At 39.9% G+C, this 24,607-nt stretch overlaps 1 protein-coding gene across 1 annotated transcript in view; it reads left to right on the top strand.

Annotated features, from left to right (window-relative positions):
* The window catches only part of ntng1a (netrin g1a), a 102,418-nt gene that overhangs the window by 67,331 nt on the left and 10,480 nt on the right, over positions 1 to 24,607 (top strand). The window contains 3 exon segments of the mRNA XM_026361538.1: positions 3,121 to 3,293; positions 15,256 to 15,282; positions 22,814 to 22,981. Of these exon segments, the coding sequence (XP_026217323.1) occupies positions 3,121 to 3,293; positions 15,256 to 15,282; positions 22,814 to 22,981 (368 nt within the window).

Genomic DNA, 24,607 nt, shown 5'->3' with positions numbered 1-24,607 from the left:
TTTTGCATGTGAGCAAAAATATTGGAATGTGAAATTGACAGGTGTGTTTTGTTTCCTTACACTGATTGTTCAAAAAGTTTTAGATTTGGGTTTTGCCTGTTCAGACTGCATTTATAGTTAAGAGGTGTAATTAACATGAAAACCAGAGAGTTGTCTATGGGTGAAAACAAGCAGCTGTGAAGCTGAGAGAAGATGGAAGATCAATCAGAGCCATTGCACAAGTAATGGCCATAACCAGTACAACCATTTGGAATGTCCTGAAGAAGAAAGAAACCACTGTTGCAAGCAAAAGATTTGCAAATTATTCACTTGAATCTATTTTAAGTCGATGTGTTCCAGTGCATTTGCTCACATGAACAATGGTTGGGTTCAGCCTTCTAAGTTGTGTTTTGGAACCAGACGTAAACACATACACATGGACATAAAAGCTAAAATGTTGATCTTTTGTCTTATATTCATCTCAAATGTTTTCAGTCTACAGCAAAAATAAAAGGAGCTGTCCTTGCTTCTCCCAGTACTTTTGGAGGGAAGTGTAAATCAGACTTATTAGTGAAGACTTTTGGTCATTAATCCCCATCAGTGGGACTTTTCCTTACTGGTGTTTGTGCTGGAAAAAGCCTCAGATAGCCTCACTTTCAGCACCATGGACAGTGATTGTGACAAGAAGCTGTAGAGAGTTTTTTTTTTGAGTCTGAATTTAGCAGACTAACTAGTAACTGCATTTAAAAGATATCTTTATCTATATCAATATTTGAAAATGTACTGCATATGAAGATAATAACAGTGATTTATCAGCCATTAGTACCTGATTTATTCAGTTTGGTCTTTATTTTTGTAAAGGTAATAAGGCAATTGAGAGTGCAATGAGAGTGTTCTATTTCACCAGCAAGCCAGTTTAATAGGTACATCTAATACACCTAATGTAACAACCCCTCAATGAATCCTTTCAGTTTAACTTAATTCATAGGTATTTTGGTTGATGGTTTTGCTGTCACTAGTATTTACTTTCCTGTCACTAGAATGACTTGCTAGATAAAATGAACACCAGTGACAGATCTAGAGTGGCAAAGGTATGGCATGAGGTCTTCATAGGGTGGCCGGGGGACAGGGCTTGAATGACTGAATGCCGCTCTATGTGTTTTTTGCAGTACCATAGCAGCTAGGTTTGTATTTATTTATGTCATTTAAAAAAATTCATTTGACCAGAGAAATCCAGTTGAGGTTAGCAGCTGCCTCCCACCCCTCTTGCCCACCTGTGATGTATTTTGCAGAACTATTTACAATAAACCACATACTCTGAAAGGAGTCTGAAGTTGAATCGACATCTTTCAAAATAAAACGTTATTACATAGACGAAAAGCAGATTTTCTTGTGAGGATGTACTCTAGGTGACAAACTGGCATCACTGCGGCATTGTGTATTTTTGCCACACAGGGCTGTTATTTCAGATGTCTTGTTAGGTTGGCTGGAGACCACAGGGGTAAAACATGAGACGTCTTTAAAGAAGCCTACATTGTTTGTGGTGCTCTTTAAACAAGATCTGATCTGATCTGAGCCTCTGATCTTTGTGAATGCAGGTATTTTAGCAACCTGGCGCTGGGTCTAAAACATAACCCGCTGTCAGATCCCAGGCCCAGTCAGCACTCAGCTCTCGATTAGGGGACAGGTCAAGTCTCAAGGTCAAGAAGCGGCAAGTGGTTTAAGATTGTGCTTTTCCTCTGAATTGTTCTATTTTTCGGAGGATCAAGCTAAGCTGTGGCAAAGCAGAATGGGCAGGGGGGAGGAGGCCAGCTGTCACCAGAGTTTCTCACTGAGACAGCAAACACACCTCTAGGGCTATCTGTACCATCTCCCTCCTCAACATCTTCCTCCACCTCCTCCCAAATGGAGAGATGCTTTTCACCTGGATGCCAGTTAAAAAAAAAACAAAAAAACAAACAAAAACAAACACTGAATGACAGAAGCTTCCATAGGGCCATTTTTCCTGCCTCGCAGTATTTTTCCTAAAATAAACAGCCACACTGCCATTAATCTAGGATGAGTCACGATTGTTGGAAGTCAGATTTCCAGTTCCCAGTTGAAGTTGCGCCAGTGTTGGCAAATTCAGCTCAGTTGTTGTCTAAACTCTCTTGTAGTAGCACACCAGTACAAAAAAATTGAGAGGGCTGGGGGATGGAATGAACAATCAAAACACTGTGTTAAAAGAAAAGTATCATATTAAAAGAAATGCTGTTGAGCTGAGAAAATTCCCCTGCTTCAACTTTTATTAAACCATTTAAAAACCAATTGGACTGTCTTAAAATACATTGGTCCAAAGCTTTATCACAGTATTTTCTGAACTCAGTAGTCTTCTTCTCTTTTCCTCAAAAAGAGGCCAAGCAATTCAAAGTTCTGTCTATTCCTCAGAGTGCTTGGTGCGGCATGATGATCATAAATTAATTTAACAGATAGAAATCCCCTCAATGCTCATCTAGCCACAGCAGAAAGGAACTTGCTGAGTTGATTGTTAAGCAAAGGTTCTGGTTAGCAGGATGTGAGTGAGGAATTAGTGCACCTTAAGGGAGTTCCTCTTTGCAGACTGAATATGTGTTTCTGAGATCTCATCTCATATTCATTTGCTATAGAGAGCATAGCCATGTTGCTGCTCCATGCCGCCCTCTGGCTAACTCTGCGCTATCAGCCTGGATGCCTTCATCCTCCCTGTGCTTTTTCCACAATATAACATGTTTTCATCAGCCTCGCCTCGTGCCTTTTTGTCCCCCGTTCTCTCCTGATCTTCTCTCACCCGTCGACTGTGACCTTACTACAAGTACGCATCCTCCAGTGGGACAATTAAAAGTGAGCTACGTTCCAGAGGAAGGAAATAACAATGCCAGATTTGTTTTTGCAATGGCCTGCCTCCTTTGAAACAGCTCCTCTTGAAGCTGAAGAAGCAACTGTTTTAGTCGTTCTGTGTTCCAATGCCACTGCTAGTCAAGGACACGCTGCCCTTCAGCCGCGACAAAAATAAAAGCAGCTTGTTTTTTTTTTTTTTCATTTAGAGCTGAGAAATTCACTCATGTTGGCATGTCTGTCCTTTTTCAACCCCCTCCCCTGTCCCCCCTCTCTCCTCTTTGACAGGTGCAAGTGCAACCTTCATGCCAACAGCTGTGTGTATGAAAAAGAGAAGTTGAGCTGTGAGTGTGAACACAACACCACTGGGCCTGACTGTGGCCGCTGTAAGAGGAATTACCAGGGGCGAGCGTGGAGTGCTGGCTCCTACCTGCCCATCCCCAAGGGCACAGCTAATATCTGTGAGTACACATACATATATAAACACACCCTCACTGACTAATTAAAGAAGATGGTTCACATGACAAAATAAGAATTAGTTCAGGGTTTCCCCTGTTAAAATGCACTGTTCCACCAGTGAGACAGCCTAGGGGGTGCTATTTTAGATGTGTTTTGTTCTGTGCTGGACCCAATCTTGTAAGACATTTGACATATTATACATTGTGTGACACCTCTAATTCTCCTGATTCCTTCAGTGCACAGCATTTTTTCCACAAGAAGAAAGCAGTCTCCTTTCATTTTAAAGTGGGCCAAAAAGCACTGATTTGCCCACCTCAGACACTTTGAGTAAGTTTCTGTGTGTACGCAACCATTCAGATGTAAAGGGGCTTCACCATGTAAAGCCTGACAGTTAATAACTAAGATATAATATATGATCTCAAATTCACTGGCAGTCAATGAATGAGACCAACAATGCGCTTAGTCTTAGTAAGACATTAGGCTTCAGCATTTTCAATCATGTGTAGATAACAGCTCCTTGACTAAGGCCAGAGTACAAAGAATTACAATATTCAAGGCTTGGAGACACAAACATACTTAATAATACTTTTTTAGCACTTTCAGTGGATTTATTTTGTTCTTTCCAATTTAAAGAAAGCAACAGCTGCAAATTGAAATACAGAGCAGTGAAGTAAAAAGTGAACCTCACGCAGTGGCTGGAGAATCACGTCTGGACTGTGTTGAGCTGCTCTGTCACACATGTAGCACACAACCAGAGATAGTCCTTGTGTCCATGAATGTTTAGTAAAAAAGGAAACTACAGAGAAGTGGTCACATTTCAATCCCAATTGTGATAATCAACACATTAATTATGAGTTGTAAGGTTTCATAGCAATGTTCTATAATTAACAAGACTTCGAAGACATAAAAGCCTGAGAAGCAAAGATGGTCAGAAGACTAACCTGTTTGTTTCTTTGTTTGTTTGGTTGGTTGTTTGTTTGCCACAAAATGTTGCAAACGAATGTGATTAAACTAGAGGTCCTTGTAGGTCCAGTCGGTTCTGAGGACCCAAGACATGACCCAGGACCTGAGCTGTGTCTGGTTAAAAATGTTGCTCTTTCCGGTCTCAGATCTATGTCCACGACCTGAATGGGTCAGTTCCTAAAAAAATCTTTCATTCATATCAGGTTTAGATTGGCTTTTACGGGTCCCTTCTGGTAAGAGACCTCTAATGCAAGCCCTACAGACCAGAATATACCTGAGCTGAGGCTCAGCATGATTAAGATATTCTTTTCTTATTTGTAGCCCCAGATTATGACTAATAAATCAGGGTAATTTTAACATCTTCTGGAAGAGTAACAATTTGCAAAATGATGTGTAATGGTGCTAAATATGGTTGAACTTGAGGAGACCCATTAAAATAGGAATGTTCATGACACTTTTTGTGCAATTTGATGTGCACAAAAAGTGAAAATTTTTAAGTAATAACTTGTACAGCACCTTCAGTAGGTTTAATTGGAGAACCTGAGTCCTCTCCCCCGCCAACACAAGTGTACAAAGATGCTGCCCAGCAGCAGTAGTACAGTAGATATCCTGTGTCTGACTTTTCTATTTGTTACCATCTCACCATCCATTACAAAAAACCCCACAGCATTGACTTGGTGCTTTGACCAACAAGACCACACACTCTCTGTCCACTTTATGTGTCAGTGTTTTATTTTAGCCCACCTTTCGATTTCAAGTTTTTATTTAAATAAAAAATAGCAGAGAAAGTGATTGTGAAATAAGTTCTGCTTTAATGAGAAGTACAACCAAGAATATTATTTTAGGAAAACAAGAAAAAGAAAACAATAGTGATTGTACATGATGGTAGGTGACTTAATATTGTAAAAATGTGTGTGTGTACTAAAGAACAGCACAAAACAGTGTTAAATGCAGGACCTACTGTAACAGATGTCCTAATGTATTGTTGGAATGTCAGCTACAGTTCAAGGGTGAACACTGAAAAATTATTTAAGGTCACTTCTTGATCTTATTTAAACAAGTAAATCCTGCTGATTTCTCATATTGCATTGTATAAACTATGTGCACAAATTATTCAGCATTTGACTTTTAAGTCATTAAGTGAAAAAAGAGCGCAAACAAATGGCCGCACGAGGCGCTTTTATTTTTAATGCAACACTCAGACAGAAGGAAAACCTAAACTGATGTGGCATGTACTACAGGTATGTTATATAAATAAGGCTGTAGTACAACACTACTCTAGTTTATAGTAAAGCCTGATTGAATCCATGTGCAGTTATATTGTTCGGTTGCAATGCAGTAGTTCCATGTGTGACCTATTCATTCTAACTAGCAGCAGACTGAATGATTCGGCATCGGCCTGTTGATAGGGACACAAGCTTTGTTTTCCACTTGCACGCTAAATATGTCAGACTTAATAAATAATGTTCTCAGCTGCAGCTGCAATGCTAATGTAGGCTAGAACCAATTATTTACTTCTGCTTAAGCTGAAGAAAGTAGGGCAAGTCTTTTTTTTCTAATGTGTTCTGGTGACGTCACATCACATGACATCATTTGTCTTTGTCGTCTTGTAGAGCCTGGGCTATAGTGGGAACCTTGACTTATCTTGGACACAGAAAGAACCATTCGTATGACTAAAATTTGTTAAACAACTGAATGATCAGTGTGTGTTTTTAGAAATTATTTGACTACCAACAATGTTAAATATGTTTTTGTCTGCTGATTTCCAGCAGTAGGATTTGATCTGTACATCTGATTTATTGTATTGTATGACAGTTTTGCACATGAGTGGATCAAAACACACCAGGCAAAGACATTTAAAGCCCCCAGCTCATATTATTTAGTTCTTTGTGGGTGTTTGTGTCGGCCCATGGTCACTTTATGTGTCTTTGATGCCATTTCTCACCTCTTTCTGCTGGTTTTGCTTTTTTTTGTATCTCTGTGGTTGTTTTGTGGTTGTCTGGCATTGTCATCTCTGAGCACACTCTATGCAGCTTTGAGGATATTTTGGTATATACAAAATTACAAATAAACAACAGTATAACAGATTACACAAGTTGATTAATGCATATAAAACATAATCTCTATTTACTTCAAAGTATACTGAAATTTTTCTCTCGCACACCAAAACATCAAATAAACCATCCCAAATCATTGTATGTACCAGGGCATTCAATTCAGCTTTATGTATATACTGCAGTGCTAAATCACAACAGAATCATCTCAAGGCACTTCAATATTAAAGGTTCAAACCTTACAGAGAAACCCAACAAGCACCCCTTTAGCAAGCAAGGGGTGGCAGATCAGGGTGGCTGCCATCTGTATAAAGTGAAGAGAGAAAAGACAACAACAAGCAAGCAGAAATCATTCTATCACACCATTCATGGTCATTAGCAGTATTTACTAGTGCCAAATAGTAGGTGTGACTTAGGCCCTACTTAACCTCCTATTTGGCTCAGCCGGCCTATATCATGTTTATCATCATCTGTAACTTCAGTTAGGGTTAATAAGCTGTCAATGAACAAATGAATGGATGGGTAGATCCAGCATTCATGTTTAACATAAAAACATCTTCTGATCCTATCATTCTCCCCCTGCAGTATCACATAAACGCGGGATCCATGGCAGCCAGTGTTTCTGCCGTACCCCAACTATAGCAGCACTATGATGAGCAGCAGGGCCATAAGTTTGAGTGTGCAGGCAGTCATTTCAAAGCCCCAGTTTTATCCCAGTCCTGTCTCCTTATTGCATCCACCGTGATTTCTGCTTTCCCTCTCGACGGTGCTCGAGGACTCTCTGCCACCACCTGATGACTTATTCTCCCTCCCAGAGGATCTGCGTTATGAGACTTAGGGAGGGTTAGTGAAATGGCCGTCCCCAGAGCCCAGACTGACAGCACGTTATTAAAAAAGGTGACACACAGGTGCTCATCGCGATCCACACACACACTCACACACTCCTTAAAGCAGTCACACGCACATCCATAACGACACAAGGACACACACATGCACACTCCTTTTGCCCTGAAAGTGATGAAAACAGTCTTAGAATAAAGTGCATTATTATACTTTGTCTTGGAGGGGAAAAATCCATAATGTAATAATGCTGTGAAAAATCTATAAGAATGCAAGGCTGTCCCTCCTGAATAGAAAAAACATGCACAAGGCTGACAGAAAAATGCACCTTGTGCTGCTTTGTAATTTTCAAGCTCATTCAACACCAATTCCAAAAAGTCTCTTTCCCACTCTGTGTTTTTCCCTGAAACCCAGTGACTATATGGCAGCTCTGCGGAGACAAATTTGTCAAAGATGAAAATTTAATTAAGATTTAATTTCTTTTTACTATGCCCATCAAGTCGTCTGACGCGATAAGGAGATCGATGAATCATCATCTGAAGGGGGTGTGGCCTTAGGCGGGATGATATGTCACCTTACAATGGTGCTGTGTTGGGAGGAGAGAAAAAGAAGAAAGGGATTTAAAAAGTGATGAAGAAAGAAAAAGGATGACGGAGATAGAAGGAGGGGAAGTGGGCATCACTCTCTGTCGCAGCTAACTCAGTCTTCTGGGGTGGGCTCTGTCTTTCTTGCTTTTCCTCTTTCTGTCTGTGCCTCTCAGCCCCTCCTTCCCCTCCCTCAGCCATCTCTCAGCCTCACTCATTGTCGCTTCCTCCCTCTGTGGAGACAGAAGGAGAGGGATCAGTTTGAGAATTAACCATGGCAGTTCATTTCACTGCAGGGCTGAGGATACTGAGGGAGGGGGCAGTGCTGTGTGGCCTCTAGAAAGTTGATTTCAAATAGTGAAAATGTATCCTGAAGGTTATATTAAAGGCAAAATCCTAAAATGAACTTTAAATGGATAACTGGATTTGCAGGATTTTAGTTGTTCATTCCTTTTTGCAGTGTGTAGGACTGTATGTTGAATGAAGAGATTAGCATTGTTTAGCTTAGCTCAAGTGCTGGATGTAAATAATATCAGCAACTGCTCAGATAAGGATAGCTTCAGCTTCACCTTGAACCACCTAAAAGTCCACTCAAGACTTCAACTGCCCCATTAAGCTACATCGAGCCAGTATCGTTCAAACTTTAAACAAACTATTTTTGTTCCCCTGTTTGTCACATATATTTTTCTTAAGTTTGTATTAACTTGAAACTACTTGAAGTATTTCTTTAACATTCACACTGAGTTGTCACAGAACACCTAGGCGAGCAGGGTTCATATTTCAACTGACTCAGCACAATCCACTGAATCTGATATTTCCCAGTAGATCCTGGCCTGTATGACTATACAGGTTTTCTAGTCATGGAAATGATCATAAACACCCTGTTATGACTGTCCATCATCACAGTTTTTTTTTTATGATTTGTTGTTTGGGTTCAAATAAGTCCTTCCCGAATTTTGCGGGGGGCTTCATTGTCACGGTTAAAATACGTGCTTAACATTGTGCAATAGTCACAGATAAAAAAGACATTTGTCGCTTCACACTCGAATCAAACATCAGTCTCAGGTGGGAAAATGTGTCTTCACATCCATCCACCCAAAAGCTTTTATAAATATATCAAGTCACTGTTGGATGTAATAACCTGATGGCACAAGCAACATATGGACTCCTATTTTACAGACGGTCAGTCTCTTAATGAAAATTGGATAAATATCCATACCTTGGTGTCACCAACAACTAATTAGTTCTTATTCTTCTTATTCTTTTCCGAATAACAGAATAAAATGAGAACAGCATCTTTACTGAAGGTAATAATAAATGTTTGATACACTGAAAAAAGTAAAACCTGAAGACATCTTGATATACATAACACACACACATATATATATATGATTTTCTCTGGCTCCATTGTTCAAAAGACAATAAAATCACATTGATGAGCCACATTTTTGCATTGTCTGACATGTTTCATCATTGCCAATTAACCTGAGCGCTGCAGAGTCAAATTTCACACACCATTCTGCTGCTGGAAATAATCACTGGTTTGTTAAGCATGTTATAGACATGTTATAAAATATAGACCCAGCCAAATTTGCTGTTTAATGCTGCTTGAGTAATGCTTGTGAAAACTTACAGTGCAAACTTATAAAAGGTATCTTGTACACACATGAATTAGCTACATGCATGGAAACATTGGTTCCTTTTTAAATATCTCTAGTTATTTGTTTGACTGAAAATGAAGTCTGACACAATCCAGAATCTATTTTTTATGTATTTTCAATTAATATTGAAACCTTGAGACTGTGTGAAGAGAAATGTTGAAGGTTGTGGAGGTCATGACCTGTCTATCGACACTGAAAATGAAAAGAAGTGCTGTCACATCAGGAGTTGAAAAAAATATAAAACAAAATAACAACTATTATTTTATATGACTTACAAATAGCACTTTTCTGTTCTCTAATTAGTGTACATTAATGCAGAGCTGCCAGATGCTCCAGAGTGATTATCAGCCCTCTAGTCCAATTGCAGGCGCTAATCATGGAAATGTGACCAAGTGCCTCACACTCATTTGCACAGGTGCACATACATACATTAATTTTTTTTTTCTGGTTAATAAACATATTTCTAAAGATAGGAAATCCCAAAGAAACTGATGGTACAATTGTAGAGAAAATCTCAGGCTTTTGTAAGTGAACACAGCCAACCGCTTTTGTAAATATACTGTATATAGATTTCCATAATGTGTTGCATATATATACTGTCATACTGCAAACTATCACTAAACTATAGGTTATTTGTAACAGCAGCTCTATTTAGAGTAAGGCAGAAGACTTTGCCACATTAGACCAGAGTTCAGAGTTCTGTTTTTTACACAGGGTGAGGTTGTGAGGTTGGTACTTACAATATATGACTTAACCTACATATTTTACTAAACCTAACCATGCTTATTTACACAATTGGACCAAAAAAATTGTTATGCCAGATGCCATGGTCACAGCCATCACTTTGGTGCCAGATGACAAAGGCGTGCACCTCCAACAGATGCCTGCTGCATTGGGGGCACTGTTTCACTAAATGCTTCTGTGGATCATATGAGACAGTAGGGACAAAGAGCATATGTGTTTGCTCAGATTTTCCTGGCTAGCACAAACATACAGTGAACTGCCTACCAACATGTTTTAATTTTAAAAGATGTACTATCAATCATCAAATGATTAAATAATTGCTAACTGATACACCACCGTAATCACATTACTTACTGTTTTACTAATGAAGCACAAATGTAATCACATTACTGTTGTTAAACCGGTGAAAAAATGTATGCACGTCTTCCATTTATTTTAGTCATCACTTGTTAAACAAGTATTTAATCTGAGCAACATTCATATTTAAAATTATATGCTGTGTACATTGTGCAACATTTCATTTTTTTATTTTTCTAACACTCCACTGTATATTCAATTAGTTCCATGCATCCACACACATCCACACAAATGCTTGCACCTTTCTCACACAGCACCCACTCATTCACAGTACTTTATGCTTTTATTTCCTTTTGAATTTCCATTCTATACAGATTTCTCTCATTTTTTCTCTGTTCAACTTGTCCCTGTTGTTTTGCATCCTCTCTTACTGTTGCTCCTTCTGCCCCTTCTCCTGCATTTCCTTTTTTCTCCTCCTCCTCTTGCTGCCACTCCATCTCTTGGTTTTGTTTCTTGCTTGTAGTCTCTCTCTCTCCCCGACAACACCCTCAACCACCCCAGAGACCAAGCTTGTTTACTCTGTCTCGGCTCTGTGCAGCTGTGACGGTAATCTTTCTTTCAAATATTTGTTTCTTCCATCTCCAGATTTCTTTTTTCCCCTCCTCCTTCCCCCATTGCTGCCACCACAGTTGTACACCTCATTCCATCCCTGAAATCTTAAATGTGCTTCTTCCAACTTAGCTCCTGGGCACTTTAAGACTTGCCACCTTCAATTCACATCTACACACTGCAAGCGAGTAAGCGAGTCGGGCACTAATTTTGCTCCTGAGGAATTCAACCAAGTTGCATACAGTGGAGCTCGCATTTTGGCATCCTTTCCACTGCTAACCAGTTAGCCATGCCTGTCACTGGGCTCTGTATAGCCAAGGAGCTCCAGATGATGAGGGACTGCAATAAAATGATGGCAGCCAAAGTAATTACCAAGTTTTCGCCTGCAGTGGAAATTCAACAGATAAACCCCATTCCAGAGTAGTCCATGTAGTGCCAAGGCAAACAGATGAGACTTGCTTGCATTCTCTCTCTCTTGACTGAGGGTCAAAACTTAATGGGTACTGACAGAAACATTGTAATGACACCTGCATTCACATGTACACACAGTCTGATTTTCTGTCTCTTGACAGCAGAATCTAGGAGCTATATGGCAAATGGATCTGTATTTTCACAGCCACCTTTGTGTGGGTCGCATGTCCTGACCCCCATGTTCACATAGTTCAGCGAATTATATACTGCTCAGAGATCATGTTCCCTACCCAGTGGCTCGCAAACCATGATCCCTACACAACTCATAAAAATCAATGGAGCATGCCGTCAACATAAGCATCTCGTAATGCTCTTCCTGTGCGATAGTACAAAATTAGATTGCAGCCGTGTCCCAGAATGGCGTGGCCAAGGCAGGTGAAGGGGATTGGAAATGACGGTGATTGAAAATTAATCGAATGACCCGACATGGGATCCTGGACATCTGCTGGAACCCAGCAGGTTGTTCCTAAAGCTTTGGATAATTGGACTGAGTTCCAGATCATCACCTGGAAGAAAAGGTTATTTGGCCCCAAATACAACAAAGCAGCAAAGTTTAATCTGTCACAAGAGCTCTGTAACATTTGCATGAAGCCTGATGTACTGTATATATATATTACATGAGAAAAGATAGGGATGTTTTACAGTATAATGCAGCAAAATTATGTCATCAGTGTTGTTGATGTGTCTTTGACATTTAGCTGAAGGCAAACAGTGGTCATGTACAGCACTTTGTGAGTTGTTTTCTCTGTACAAACACTGTTATGAAGAATATTCTCTCTACTCAAATTGTGTATCCATTGCACTAATGGATGTCTGCACCACAATACCAAGAGCAAGTCCCCCTCTCTGTCTCCCTGGTTTTATATTTATAACCCACTCCAGTTAATGTAGTGGATCCCCTGCTAATCTTCCAGACTAGATGTAGATAGCGCCTGTGTATTATTGCTCCGTCAGCTACTTAACCAGACCCTTTTTAGCCCTGCATTAATGTTTGTTTTTTTTATTTAGTTACAGAGCGAAAACACTAAAACACTGCACTCACATTTTTGGTTTTGTGAATAACTGGGGGAACTTCATAAATGCATGTTTGGTTCAGCTTAAAGTTTACACTGCATGTGTAAGCAGATGATAACGGTGTTGATATGTGTTAACATATGTGTTGCATATACATTAATATGTATAGGCAAAATTAACATTAATATGTTATGTATTTATAACATTCAGTGTCAGCAAACCTGGAAAAGTTGTGTAAAGCTAAAAGAAAACACCCAGTTTTTCTATCATAGAATTTTTGGGGGAGTATTAACTTATCTTATTCGAGGATCTAAGGACATAGACTGCCCTTGTGGAGCAGATTATAAAGCCTACTTCATCTCTGACATTTTGTAATGTTGATTTTCTCAATATTGATCATTAACATTTATGCTGATATGAAAAACATTGAATTAACATTGTCTAGGAAAAGTGCCAAAGAAATAAAAATCTGTTATGTAGGCCCCACTCACGAGTACATCCAAAAACCACTGTCAGTGAAATATGGTTCATTGCGCCCACAAATGCAAGTTAAGCTCTGACATACAAAGAAAAAATTATGTAAGGGTATGTAGGATTAGTTAACCAGGATTCACTGAAATCTTTTGATTTTACAGCAGCACATGTTCTCAAATAAGTAAAATTTATCTATACATAAAATGTATATTTATTAAAAATATTCAGATCTAACATAAGCTAATTTGTTCATCTTGATGTAGTTAGATCAGTTTTATTGTTTATCATGAAAAAAATGAGAATGTGAAAGAAAGTCTGACATTTAGTCTTAGATCCACTGAACTATATATTTGTATTATCTTTCTGAGTAGTCTAACAATAGGAAATATGTATGTATGCAGAGTTAGATGTGGAACATTGAGTGTCCATAGTTCACTGCACTGATGTTTCATTATGTTGTGACACGGGGAGCTAACACTGTCAAATCAAACTATACTTTGTGATTAAGGTGATTGTAATTTTGATTGTCCTTGCACTCGTCCTTCCTGTCTCCTGGTTAGCATCTGCCCGGCCCCTTGAGGTTTGACATCCATTAGCTCCATATGTCAGCATAGCCTCCTGCTACTTCACAGCTCCTAGACAGGTCATAGATTTGGCTCCTGGCAGGCAGAGATCAGAGGAAGAGTGATTGAATGACAGGAGTTTGATCAAAGTCCACATACACAAATAAACACACACACACGCTCAGGAAATCTTCATGTTTCCTCAGAGTACTTGAGGATATTTCGTGACGGTTCCATTAGATAAAAGGCCACAGCAAAAATCCTGCACAGATGCCTCCTTGCCTTCTCAGTTTCCTCCACCGTTGGTCGGTGGTAAGCGAATGACGAGAGAGACTTAAAAGAGAGAGGAAGAGCGAGCCCTTTTCATTTCATTTCTTCTCTAGTTTACGTGGGCGAATTTCTCCTATTGCCCAGCATGCTTCCCTTCCCATGGTGTTTGTTTTTGTGGGCAGACTGCCTTATTGAGGGCAGGGGGTAGCGCGAATGGGAGGGAGCGCCTCCGTTCAAACAGATGATTCGAAAAAGTGGAGCTGGCGTTGATGTCCTGAAAGCAAATTCCTCTGAAAGTGAACGCCGAGCAAAAATACAACGGCAGTGTGTTTGCGTGCTTTTGAAGAATATAGATTCAAACAGAGAGAACAACGCTGCCAGTGTTGTCTGAGATTGACTGTGCCTAAAGAACGCCACAATGGTGAACAATTGTGCCGTTCATATTTACAGACCTACAGTAATTAAAACTCAAACCAAGATGTCGGTGCTTGGTTCAGATGGTGAAATGATCGGCTCAACAAGCTTGTGAACGTTTCAGTCTCCTCAAATCCACAGTCAGCCGACATCCTTGTGTGGGAGATATCTGGTCACCATGGGGATGAGACAGACTGCATTATCTGCACAGTGGCTGTCTAGCACAAGGGATTGCTTAATGGAGGGACGAGCAGGCAGGCAGCAGGATAAGACATGTCCTCCTTTGGCATCAGAGGCAGTTTGCCATCTATGATGCTATTTGATGTGCTGTGTGTTTTGGTGTGTAGCACAAAGATTGGTGGATCTTCAAGCTGTATGTAACTTTAAAGCACTATACAACTTTTAAAATAACTAAAATATCATAGTCTGACTGTTGTTCTGATCCCAAAGTGAGTTTTGCAGTGATGTCAGCATAGTTTGACGTACTTTTGAGGTACTACTTTTACAACAACATTTTCTGGCACAACCAGCAGGCTCATCAAAGTAGAAACAATTGAAAAAATCACAACACAGAAGAAACTAGAAATGCTTTAATGAGCACTAGCACTAGTGCAGAGTCTAATGGAAAGCACAAAAGTAGTAAATGGTATGCTCCACCGTATACACGTGTTAGCATATAGTATGCTGGACAGGTACTGCTGACTGCTGTCTTAGCACATATATGTAAAATTGCCAGTGTACACCGGCAGTTTTATTGCCACACAGGATGGCATTCATGTACGCACAAGAAAATAAACTGCAATCACCATTGTCATCCCAGCACACTTTTTGATGATGCATTTCTGGTGGCACATGGAGCAGCATTCGTAAATGGCTGGTTAGGACGTATCCACCAAAGGACAAGGAAATGTAAAGGAAAGCAATTATGACCTCGATGGCTTTTGAAAAAAACTTAATGTGAATTTTACACCTCAATTTAACTTGTTTTGCTCTTTCTCTCTTGCAGGTATTCCTAGTACCATTGGTCCAGTTAGTAAGTAAACAGTTACAAATTAACTATATGAATGCTTGATGCTTTGCTTTGCCTCCTGTACCACCCTTCACCATACATCCCTGAACCTATGGTCAAGTGTTCATTTCTGATTTTAATCTCCCCACAAAGGATCACTCAGTAATTGTTGCTGAACCTTTTTTGGGAAAAAAAAACAAGTAGAAGCCATGGGCTATGTTGTCACGAAATGTGCATATTAATTTACTTTTCCCAGACTCAACTCAAACAGATAACACTTGCCTGGCTCTGCATGTTGAATGTCATTTGTTTTTTTTCCCCTCTCCCATGCATTATAAATAAATGGCATCTAGACTTTATTAAAGTGCCAAGACCTCTCTGGCAGTATGATGTCACAGGAGGTCATTTTAATATAAGCCACAAGCAACTCAGCTGGTATTATCTTCCTCAACCAGTAGCCCCCGAGGAGGAGGAGGAAGAAGAGAGGTGCCATGTCTCAGGTTACCGCTGCCTGGAAGGCTGTGTGATGCAGGAACCATAGGACTGTATTGAACAAACTGCATTCACACCCTGGCTCAATTCTCCTTAATCTTTTCTCTCATTGCCCCATTCTTACTTCAGTTCCCGAGGCAGTAGATTGATTAACAAAGTGGGCCCTCGCTGTTCTACCCTGGACCCACATGATCAATTTGGTCTAAGAAACTTAAAGATGCTGAAGGAATCCGGTAGATTTAGATGTGCCATTTTTAGATAAAAGATAAAAAGTTCCGTTTGTGTCATATTTGTATGATATATAAATGTATAACATATATAACTCTTAAGACCTCTTTTTATATTTTCCACATATAGATACGTCAATATTATATATACTATGTTATGTTTGTAAATTCGGAACCAGACCTTTATAGAAAATAATTCAATATTTCCCTCTATTTAATTAATTAGAGAAATAATATATGATGCAATACAAAAACAGTACAGATGCATTTTGAATAATACAATATACTGCAGTTCATAGTCTATTCTGTATTTTTAATTTATTTATTCATTTGTTATTTACTAATGACTAAATTACGATTGAGATAAGTATTAGTAAGACTTCATTAAACTCACATCAGTTAACTGCATGATTGAATTATAATGCTGTCGACTTTGCTCAGGCCAGTGTAACACATGCATTTATGATGTAAATGTGTACTTTTCAACAGCACTTTTGAATGAAACCGTGTTAACATGGCTTTACATTGTTAAACCAGGTGTTTTAGTATTTTAATTGTAATTCAAAAATACCATTTTGTGATTTTCAAATTGATGCTCACGTCGTGCTTTCACTCCACATTTGGTTTATGCTTAATCATCACCCAGCCAAGGTTTACCAAAGGACACATGCACGACACATGCACACTTGTCTTGTTTTCATCATTTAAGGGCTAAGATGGCCGCTGGGCAAGTTTCCCAAAATGTGCTGTAAGAGACACAGGGTCCAGACAGATTGTTCCCTGGTGTTTTTTTAATCAGGCAAACACTGGTTGTAAAGTTCAATGTCAAGAGTCAGAGATGGACATGTGGCTAAGTAGACAAAACCACCTGCCCCTGCTCATCTTCCACTGCTCCTCCTCCACCACCTCCACATACCTTAGAAAAGAAGCTTCCATCCCACGCATGGCCTGCCTAGAGCTCAGTGTGTGTGCATGCTCTCCATATAGGCTGCACAGACATGCATACATATTCACAGCAGTCCTCTGTTCCATCCAAATGCCAGGCCAGACCATGTCCAAGGGCTGTCCTCAAATCCTTTACGGCAAGAGTGTGCATGCCGATTAAGTGTGTGTGTGGGTGTGTGTGTGTGTGTGTGTGTTGGGTGGGGGTGGAAAATGTTAGAACGGACACTCTAACAGACCCAAGTCTTCATCCACATTGGCCCACGGGGATTTTGGCTGTCGTGTCACGGTAGTCACTCGCACTAAAAACCAAACACTGGCTTTTGTAAAACTCTGCAGCTGTATGTGCGTGTGTGTGTCGTATTTATTAAGAAAAGCAAGAATAAAGTGGACAGATAGAAGGTTAGGCTGTCCTTGAGGCTACTGTGGGAAAAAAAATAAAAGCAGCACACTTTTCATGTTGTTGTCTGAAGGTAATTGAATTCCTTATTGACTTTTCTCAATTCTATTTCAAGTTTATTAAGCCAGGCAGAATTGCCTAATGCGGACCATTAAAGTGAAATTAATATTTAAAAAAAACAATTCTGCCTCTGCAAGATTGCATTTCATTATGGGTATTGCATTGATTAAAATCCGTCACCACTCATTTAGCTTGCCTTACCTGAATATTCCCCATAACAAAATAATTAATGGAACCCAGATGTGTATTACATCCAGTCAATTGGCAACACAGAATAATTAAAAGTGAACTTACTTTACCAATTAGACTTTATAGATGTGGACAGTGTGGTTTAGTCATTTGTTTAATTTTTTATCATATCAGATGTCGCTGTCATAGATTAATTGTTCAAGCCCTCGTGAGTCAGCTTTGTTTCCGAGCAAATGGCTTCTCCACTGAATGCAGAGTCTGAGTGGTGATGTGTTGTGCCCTTTTTCTCTAAGCTTTTTTATTTGTTGATCTGTCATTTACAAAGAGCCTCTGATCAAGTGACTCAGGTGACATTAATACTTTCCAACCCCTCTACCCCCAGAGATGTTGCCGTCATCACTCATGACAGAATCCCCAATCGGGAACAATTATGGGTTTTTTAGGGCGGGTGTTTGAAAGCTATTTAAAACTAAGGAAGATGGGTGATATTGCGTGACAATGGTTTGTTCAAGCAGTTCAGAAAGTGACCTGTAAGGCCACAGCAGGGGAAGATCTGGGGGGTTTGAATCCCAGCTATCCCCCTACTTCCAACCAGTCCCACCCAAATTGCTCAGTTCCTAAAATTCAAAAAATAAATTGACAAATCCATAAGCTGTTCAAACCACTCAAACGAAGAAGACAGAGACAGTCAATGATTTTCGTTAACTTACACACACTACAGCTGAAAAGAATAATATGTAACATGGAACTTTTTTTTAAGTGCTTGTATGTGTGTGTGTTTCATGGTAGATTATATTGTCTGAAACTTTAAGTTATTTTTAAAATAAAGGTTGCAAAATTCCATTTGAGCTTAAACGTAACGTAAAAAATAATAATGTTATAATACTGAAACAAAGACATTCAATCACAGGGACTCATTAATGCCCATCCTGGGCACCCCTGCCAATACCTCATGCCACCCCTTAGGCCTCCCTATGTAAATGTATCTACATTTGCCACTTTACCATAGGGTGTTGACATGTGAAGTTCAAAGCTAATTTAATATTTAATTTCAATGCAGCAAAAAAAAGATTTGTAGCATTTGTAATGTTTTCATTTGCATAGTATTTAAAATGTATTTCTAAAATAAATTAGCCTTATGAGCAGCAGCCATACTCTCTGTTCACATATAGTCAGGCTAACAGGCTTCTTTCCAAGATGCCACTGGACATTAATTACCTACGATCGTTAGCCACGATTGCATGATTCATGGAGTCAGTACCAACAGGAAAAAAAGGTCAAGTGAAGAGGATCCATATTCCTTGCTTCTGCTTGAGTCCTCTCCATTTCCAACCGCAAAGTATTTCCCTGACACGGAAATACTGACTTGTATGTAATTACGAGGTTATGCTACCCACAGCAGTCCGTCATTCCCAACACCTGCCATTATTTATTCATTGTTATTCCTCCACCAGAAATACACTGTAATTAGATATTGATTACATAGTCGATGTGATGAATTAAACAAAATGCCCCCTAATGTCCTAATTTGCTATACATAGTTAGACTCGCTTGCATAAATCATGCCTTAAATGCAAAGTTTAAGAGGGTTTTATCTTTTTTCTTCAGTTTGTCACTCATCATTGCCATTTACATGAACATACACGTGCACACACACACACACTCACCCACACACAGCAAGCTCATGAAAGTACAAGCAGCATCTCTCCAATGTTCTTTAACAGGTCTTTGGATGCATTCTCTTTGCTCGTCCATGTTCAGCCCTGCCCCCCATCGTATTTGCTGTTACCTGATTTATTGGTTTGAGTCATACAAGACATGTCCGTGTCTCCAGCTGTGTGTGTCACTTACCACGTAGTCCCCCCTCCCCCTTCCTCCCCCCTCCCCTTCCTCTAGACAATCTGTAAAGTGCATCACACAAGTGCACATGAATAACTCCTGGTTTCTCTCAATTGCACGCAGTTCGGCCGAACGTGTCATCCCTAGGTGTCGCTAACCGAAAAGAAGGTAGGCATCTCAGATTATGCAACAACTCTGTTTTTTCACAGATTCATTTATCTCCAGTGCTTATATGGCAAACAAAAAGTGACTGGTAGTTAAGAGTGTTTGTGGGTGGCATCTTCCCTCTTGGGAAACCAAAAAGCTTGACTCGCTCATGAAGGATGATGGGTTTTGGCTCCTTCAGCGGAGGCTTGTGTAATCGTGCCGCACTCGTGTTTTCGCTTGTTGCAGTGCCATGCATTAACTTGACCGGTGCTGTACATTTATATGTAAACATTTAATTTTAATTACACCTTCCAGAGATCCTCAGCTCCATCTCAGCAAGGAGGTTTGATGCTGGTCGTATGCAGACTGATGTTAGGTTAGTAATGTGATGTGCGGCCAACTCTCCAACAATGAGCACATCAGAACCATTCGGCTCTGTGTTTCCATGACTGCAGCCAAGCACACAGTGTATGTGTCAGGGGCTTACAGTATGTCAGCCAGTGCAATAGCAAAGGTTAGGCCTATTATTTATTTTTCTCCACTGTGGATGATGTGTCCACTGCAAGTCCGTTTCCTTACCCATACTCCTGTGCACAGTTTTGAAAGGTTGAAAATTCTTGGCTGATTCCCGCCAAGGTTGAAAGCAGTTTGTCAGGAGATAGCTGCTGTCTGGGGGAACGTACACAGATGCTTTTGAATTTTAGAAAGCACTGTTAATGAAATCAAGCATAAAGGCGGTACCATAATATTAGAACTGTTCAGCATCTGAGGCATTTATAGCAGATGCTGTTACATGCAGCCAACTTCATTTGGCACTATCACACTTTAATTCCCAATGCCATCATTCATCATTATAGTGTCTATTTCTTCTTTTAACAATTACTATTATTATTAAACATGATGCTCAGTAGTTTTACTTCTTTAACATTACATATTTTGTGTTTGATTGCAATATCATATTTGTTTGTTTTTTGTTTGTTTTTGTTTGTTTTGTTTTTTTTTTCTTCTTTTAATTTGTCTAGTAGCTCCTCAAGTTGCATTGTCCACTGCCCCCTCTGTCTACGTTGCAAACAGCAAGCGAGGTAGGAGCTCTGAAATTTATTGAATACTTAGCCACCCCCACCCCCACCCACACACACACACCTCCCACCAAGATGATACCCAAGCCCTCTCACTGTATGAACTTATGTGTCTGTTTGTAAGCCCACTAACCCTGCAGCACTCACCCAATTCTCAGTGATGGAGTGATGGATCTCCCTGTACAGGACACATTGAAAATTCATCTATGGAATTATTTCTAAACACGATAAAAGTCCCTTGGAATCACATCGTTTTTAGTGTAAATATAGTGTGCATGTTTGAGCCTACAGCTATTTTTGGGGACGTGTTTTTGAGACTCCGGACTTTTTATTCCCCTTCCGTGCATGATTTATGACCTTAGCCTATTTCCACAAAGGAGAGATGATTTGTCTTTTGAGAGTATGTCTGCAAGAGTGAGGCATCTAATGTAGATAGCTTACACTTGGACAAGAGTTTCTGCTTTAGGTGAAAGGTGGAGTAGACTAGACTGACTGCTCCTTCATTTTCAAGCCTTTTTGTGTTGTTAGTGGCCGGACAGAGAGTCCTGACCTCAATACACATCCTTAATAACCACAATCCCTTGGACGAAAGCCCCATCCACCATTTCCCTCTATTCCGGATCGGTGAGTGGGCTTTGTGTCCAAGCCGCTGCCAGAGAGGCTTAAGGGTCACATCTGTCTGCACTGTGACACACGGTGTCAGTGGCCACTCAGCGTAGCAGACTGATCCTCACTCGGAAAGAGCTGAGCTGGGCCCCCCTCCCATCCTGCACCCCTTAGGGCAGGGCTGCCAGTGACTATCATAAACTGCAGCATGAGATTTTGCAGTCCAGCTACAACTCCACACTTCTAATTTAGCATGACAGAACACTGTATAGGAGACAATGTCACACTCTGCAACTCACCATACACTCACTTGTCTTACTGAATGCTTTCAGAAAAAGTTGGCTTCTTGTAAGCAGTAAAAAGTGCAAGTACTTGGTAGAAGTATCACTTACAAATTATCAAGTTGAAGTACCAGGTATGCATTCTAAAATGTACTTTAAATCCAAAAGCACAAATACTCAACTAAGAAAGTGATCTCTCTAGGTTACTGATATAAAACTAAGTATTTTAAACACTATTGAACTTGAAGCTGTTAACAGAGATGTGCAGGTCTAGTCCACTTCAATTCCACATACGCATTCTAAATAACATTTCTACAGAAATCTTAAATGTTTAGGCCTTATAAAAAATTAATTAATGCACAAATTCAAGGAGAGAACCTGTTCAAAAACCTTTGACGAATATTTAATTTATTTAATTTCTATTGTTTTGAAATTTTCTCGTCAGTTTGCGTATATAAGTAACATTGGGGGCTATGTAGGAATGAGAACTAATTAACAAAGACTAATGAGCAAAGGTGTGTAACTAGCAGTTGGGTGTGAAACTAAAGAAGGAGCTGTCAGGTGACAGTTACTTAACTTACTTTACTTCTGGAATTATAAATATAAATTAAAGAGGAAGATGTGAAAGTAGGTTGAATTAAGTGTTTGAATGGCGAAAGAGTTTCATCTTGCTCTCTCTTGATAAACCATGACAGTTCAGAGCTTGGTTACACATACAAGTTCAAAATCTTTCCCTGGCATCATTTCGTAGCTTGAAAGATTCATTTCATTCATGGTCCAACTTGCCTCACACCGTGTGGTGTTTCGCGATGTGACCGTGTCACTGTGCCATGATTTCGGAGCCTTATTCTGGCTTTGTGTTGTGTTGTGCTTGAAGTGATGTGCCCTCTCTGAGTCCTACTAACACCATGCCTTTCTTGTGTGATGTCTTTTTCCCACTCTAGCTGTGACCATGCCAGACTAATCATGAGCCGTCCTCCCTCTCATCACTCCCCCAGCATCACCTTCTCCCTCCAGTCTCCATTTTTAACCCTGCATGCTGCTGCGCCTCGCTCAGATTTTTTGCTAACCCCACCGCCGTGGCAGCAACAGTTTCTACACTTCCTCGGATAGAATCAAATTAAGACCAAACTGATCTGTATGAGAACAAAGAATGGCGATAAAAATACCAGTTTTTGCAATTGTAACTGGTTGTTTAATAGACCAAGGAAGTGTACATCGTAAAATGAATTTATGGCGCCTCCCGCTCTCTTTCTCTCTCTCTGTTTACATCACTTCCTTTCTTGTTGCAAGACTGCGAATGCTTCAGCCACTCCAACCGATGCAGCTACATCGAGCTGCTAAACACCGTCATTTGCGTGAGCTGTAAGCACAACACTAGGGGCCAGCACTGCCAGCTATGCAAGCTGGGCTACTACCGCAATGCCTCGGCAGAACTGGATGATGAAAATGTGTGCATAGGTTAGTCCCCCACCTGGGCCCCTTCACTGCCATTCTGCTCTCACCCACACACACACATACACACATACACTGTCCTCACCTCCTGTCTTTGACTTCATCTGAAGTGTCACCTTTCACCCCCCCACCACTTCATCATCCATACACTCTCTATGTTTTTCAGTGGTCTCCACTTCTTCCTCTTTTGCTCCTTGTTCTTTTGCACAATGATGTCACTCATTAACCTCTCTGTCAGATTGAGTCTTGGTTCTGTGGAGGACACTGAGGTTAAGTAAGATACCTGAAGCTAAAGAGATTTTCAGGTATGGTATTCATATCTGCAGACTGATTTGGGGTTAATGCACTACACCATAGTTTGCCACTAACTTGTAATTTAGTTTGTTAGACTTGGTTTCTTGCTGGTAGATTGTAAGTATAGCTAGAATGATCAGATTTTCAGATGGATGTAGAAAAATAAATCACACACACAAACTAATAGAAACACATATTAAATAAGAAAAAATATATATTGACCCTATATATATATAAAAATATATTGATCCTATATATATATAAAAATATACTGATCCTATACTAGCAATTCAGTAATATCTTGATGGGCAGGCTTTGATTAGTGATCCATTTTTGTTGTCCAACAAGTGGGTTTCCATCCCTCAGGTTTGTTTTACTTCAAAAGCTAGAAGCAAATGCACTGTAAACAGTAATATCACAGAAGAGATGGAACTCCAGCAACAGATCCATGTGGAGTGATGACTTAATGTGTGACGTAAGCAGGCAAATCCTATTTTTTTTTTTTTTTTCACAATTAGACATTTTGACTGGTGCTGTTTTCAGTGTGTCTTTTCCTGCAAAAATTGGCACCATCATTAGTCAGAGGGAACCCCAACCCAGTCACTTCCTTCTCCTTTCAACACACACTTATCATTTTTATTAATCAAAAACATTTCTCATTCTACACCACCCTCCTCAGTGCTTATTTACCTAATTTCTAGGAGTCAGATGATTAAATCGATGGTAAATATAAGTAATTCCAGCAGCCTCTTAGCTTAACATAGCGCCTCTAAAAAAAGTATCTAAATTACTAACATATTAACTGAAAATTTTACATTTAGCCTATTGTTTTCATAAAAAGTAGAATTGTAGTGTACCCTACAATTGTACCCTAACCCACAGATGAAATACACTGCCCGTCCAAAAGAGAAGTCACGCAATAGTTCATAGGGCCGCCTTTAACTTTGATTATGGCATGCATTCACCATGGCATTGTTTTGATAAACATCTGCAATGTCACAACATTTATTCCCATCTAGAGTTGCATTCATTTTTCACCAAGATCTTGTATTGATGATGGAAGAGTCGTACTCCTGTTTTCTCCAGCACATGATAACACCCAATGATTCTCAATGGGGTTAGAGTCTGGACTCTGTGGTGGCCAATCCATGTGTGAAAATGATGTGTCATGCTCCTGGCATTGACATCCAGGAATATGCCCTAGCCATCAGAGAACAAAAACACCCATTGATGGAATAACCTGGTTATTCAGTATATCCAGGCAGTCAGCTGACCTCATTCTTTGGAAACATGATGTTGCTGAACCTAGACCTAACCAACTGCAGCAGCCCCAGATCA

Source organism: Anabas testudineus, chromosome 2 (genome assembly GCF_900324465.2).
Source record: "Anabas testudineus chromosome 2, fAnaTes1.2, whole genome shotgun sequence".
In the NCBI taxonomy this organism is placed as follows: domain Eukaryota; kingdom Metazoa; phylum Chordata; class Actinopteri; order Anabantiformes; family Anabantidae; genus Anabas; species Anabas testudineus.
Note: the sequence above shows the minus strand (reverse complement) of the source record. Positions and strands in the feature narration are given on the sequence as shown.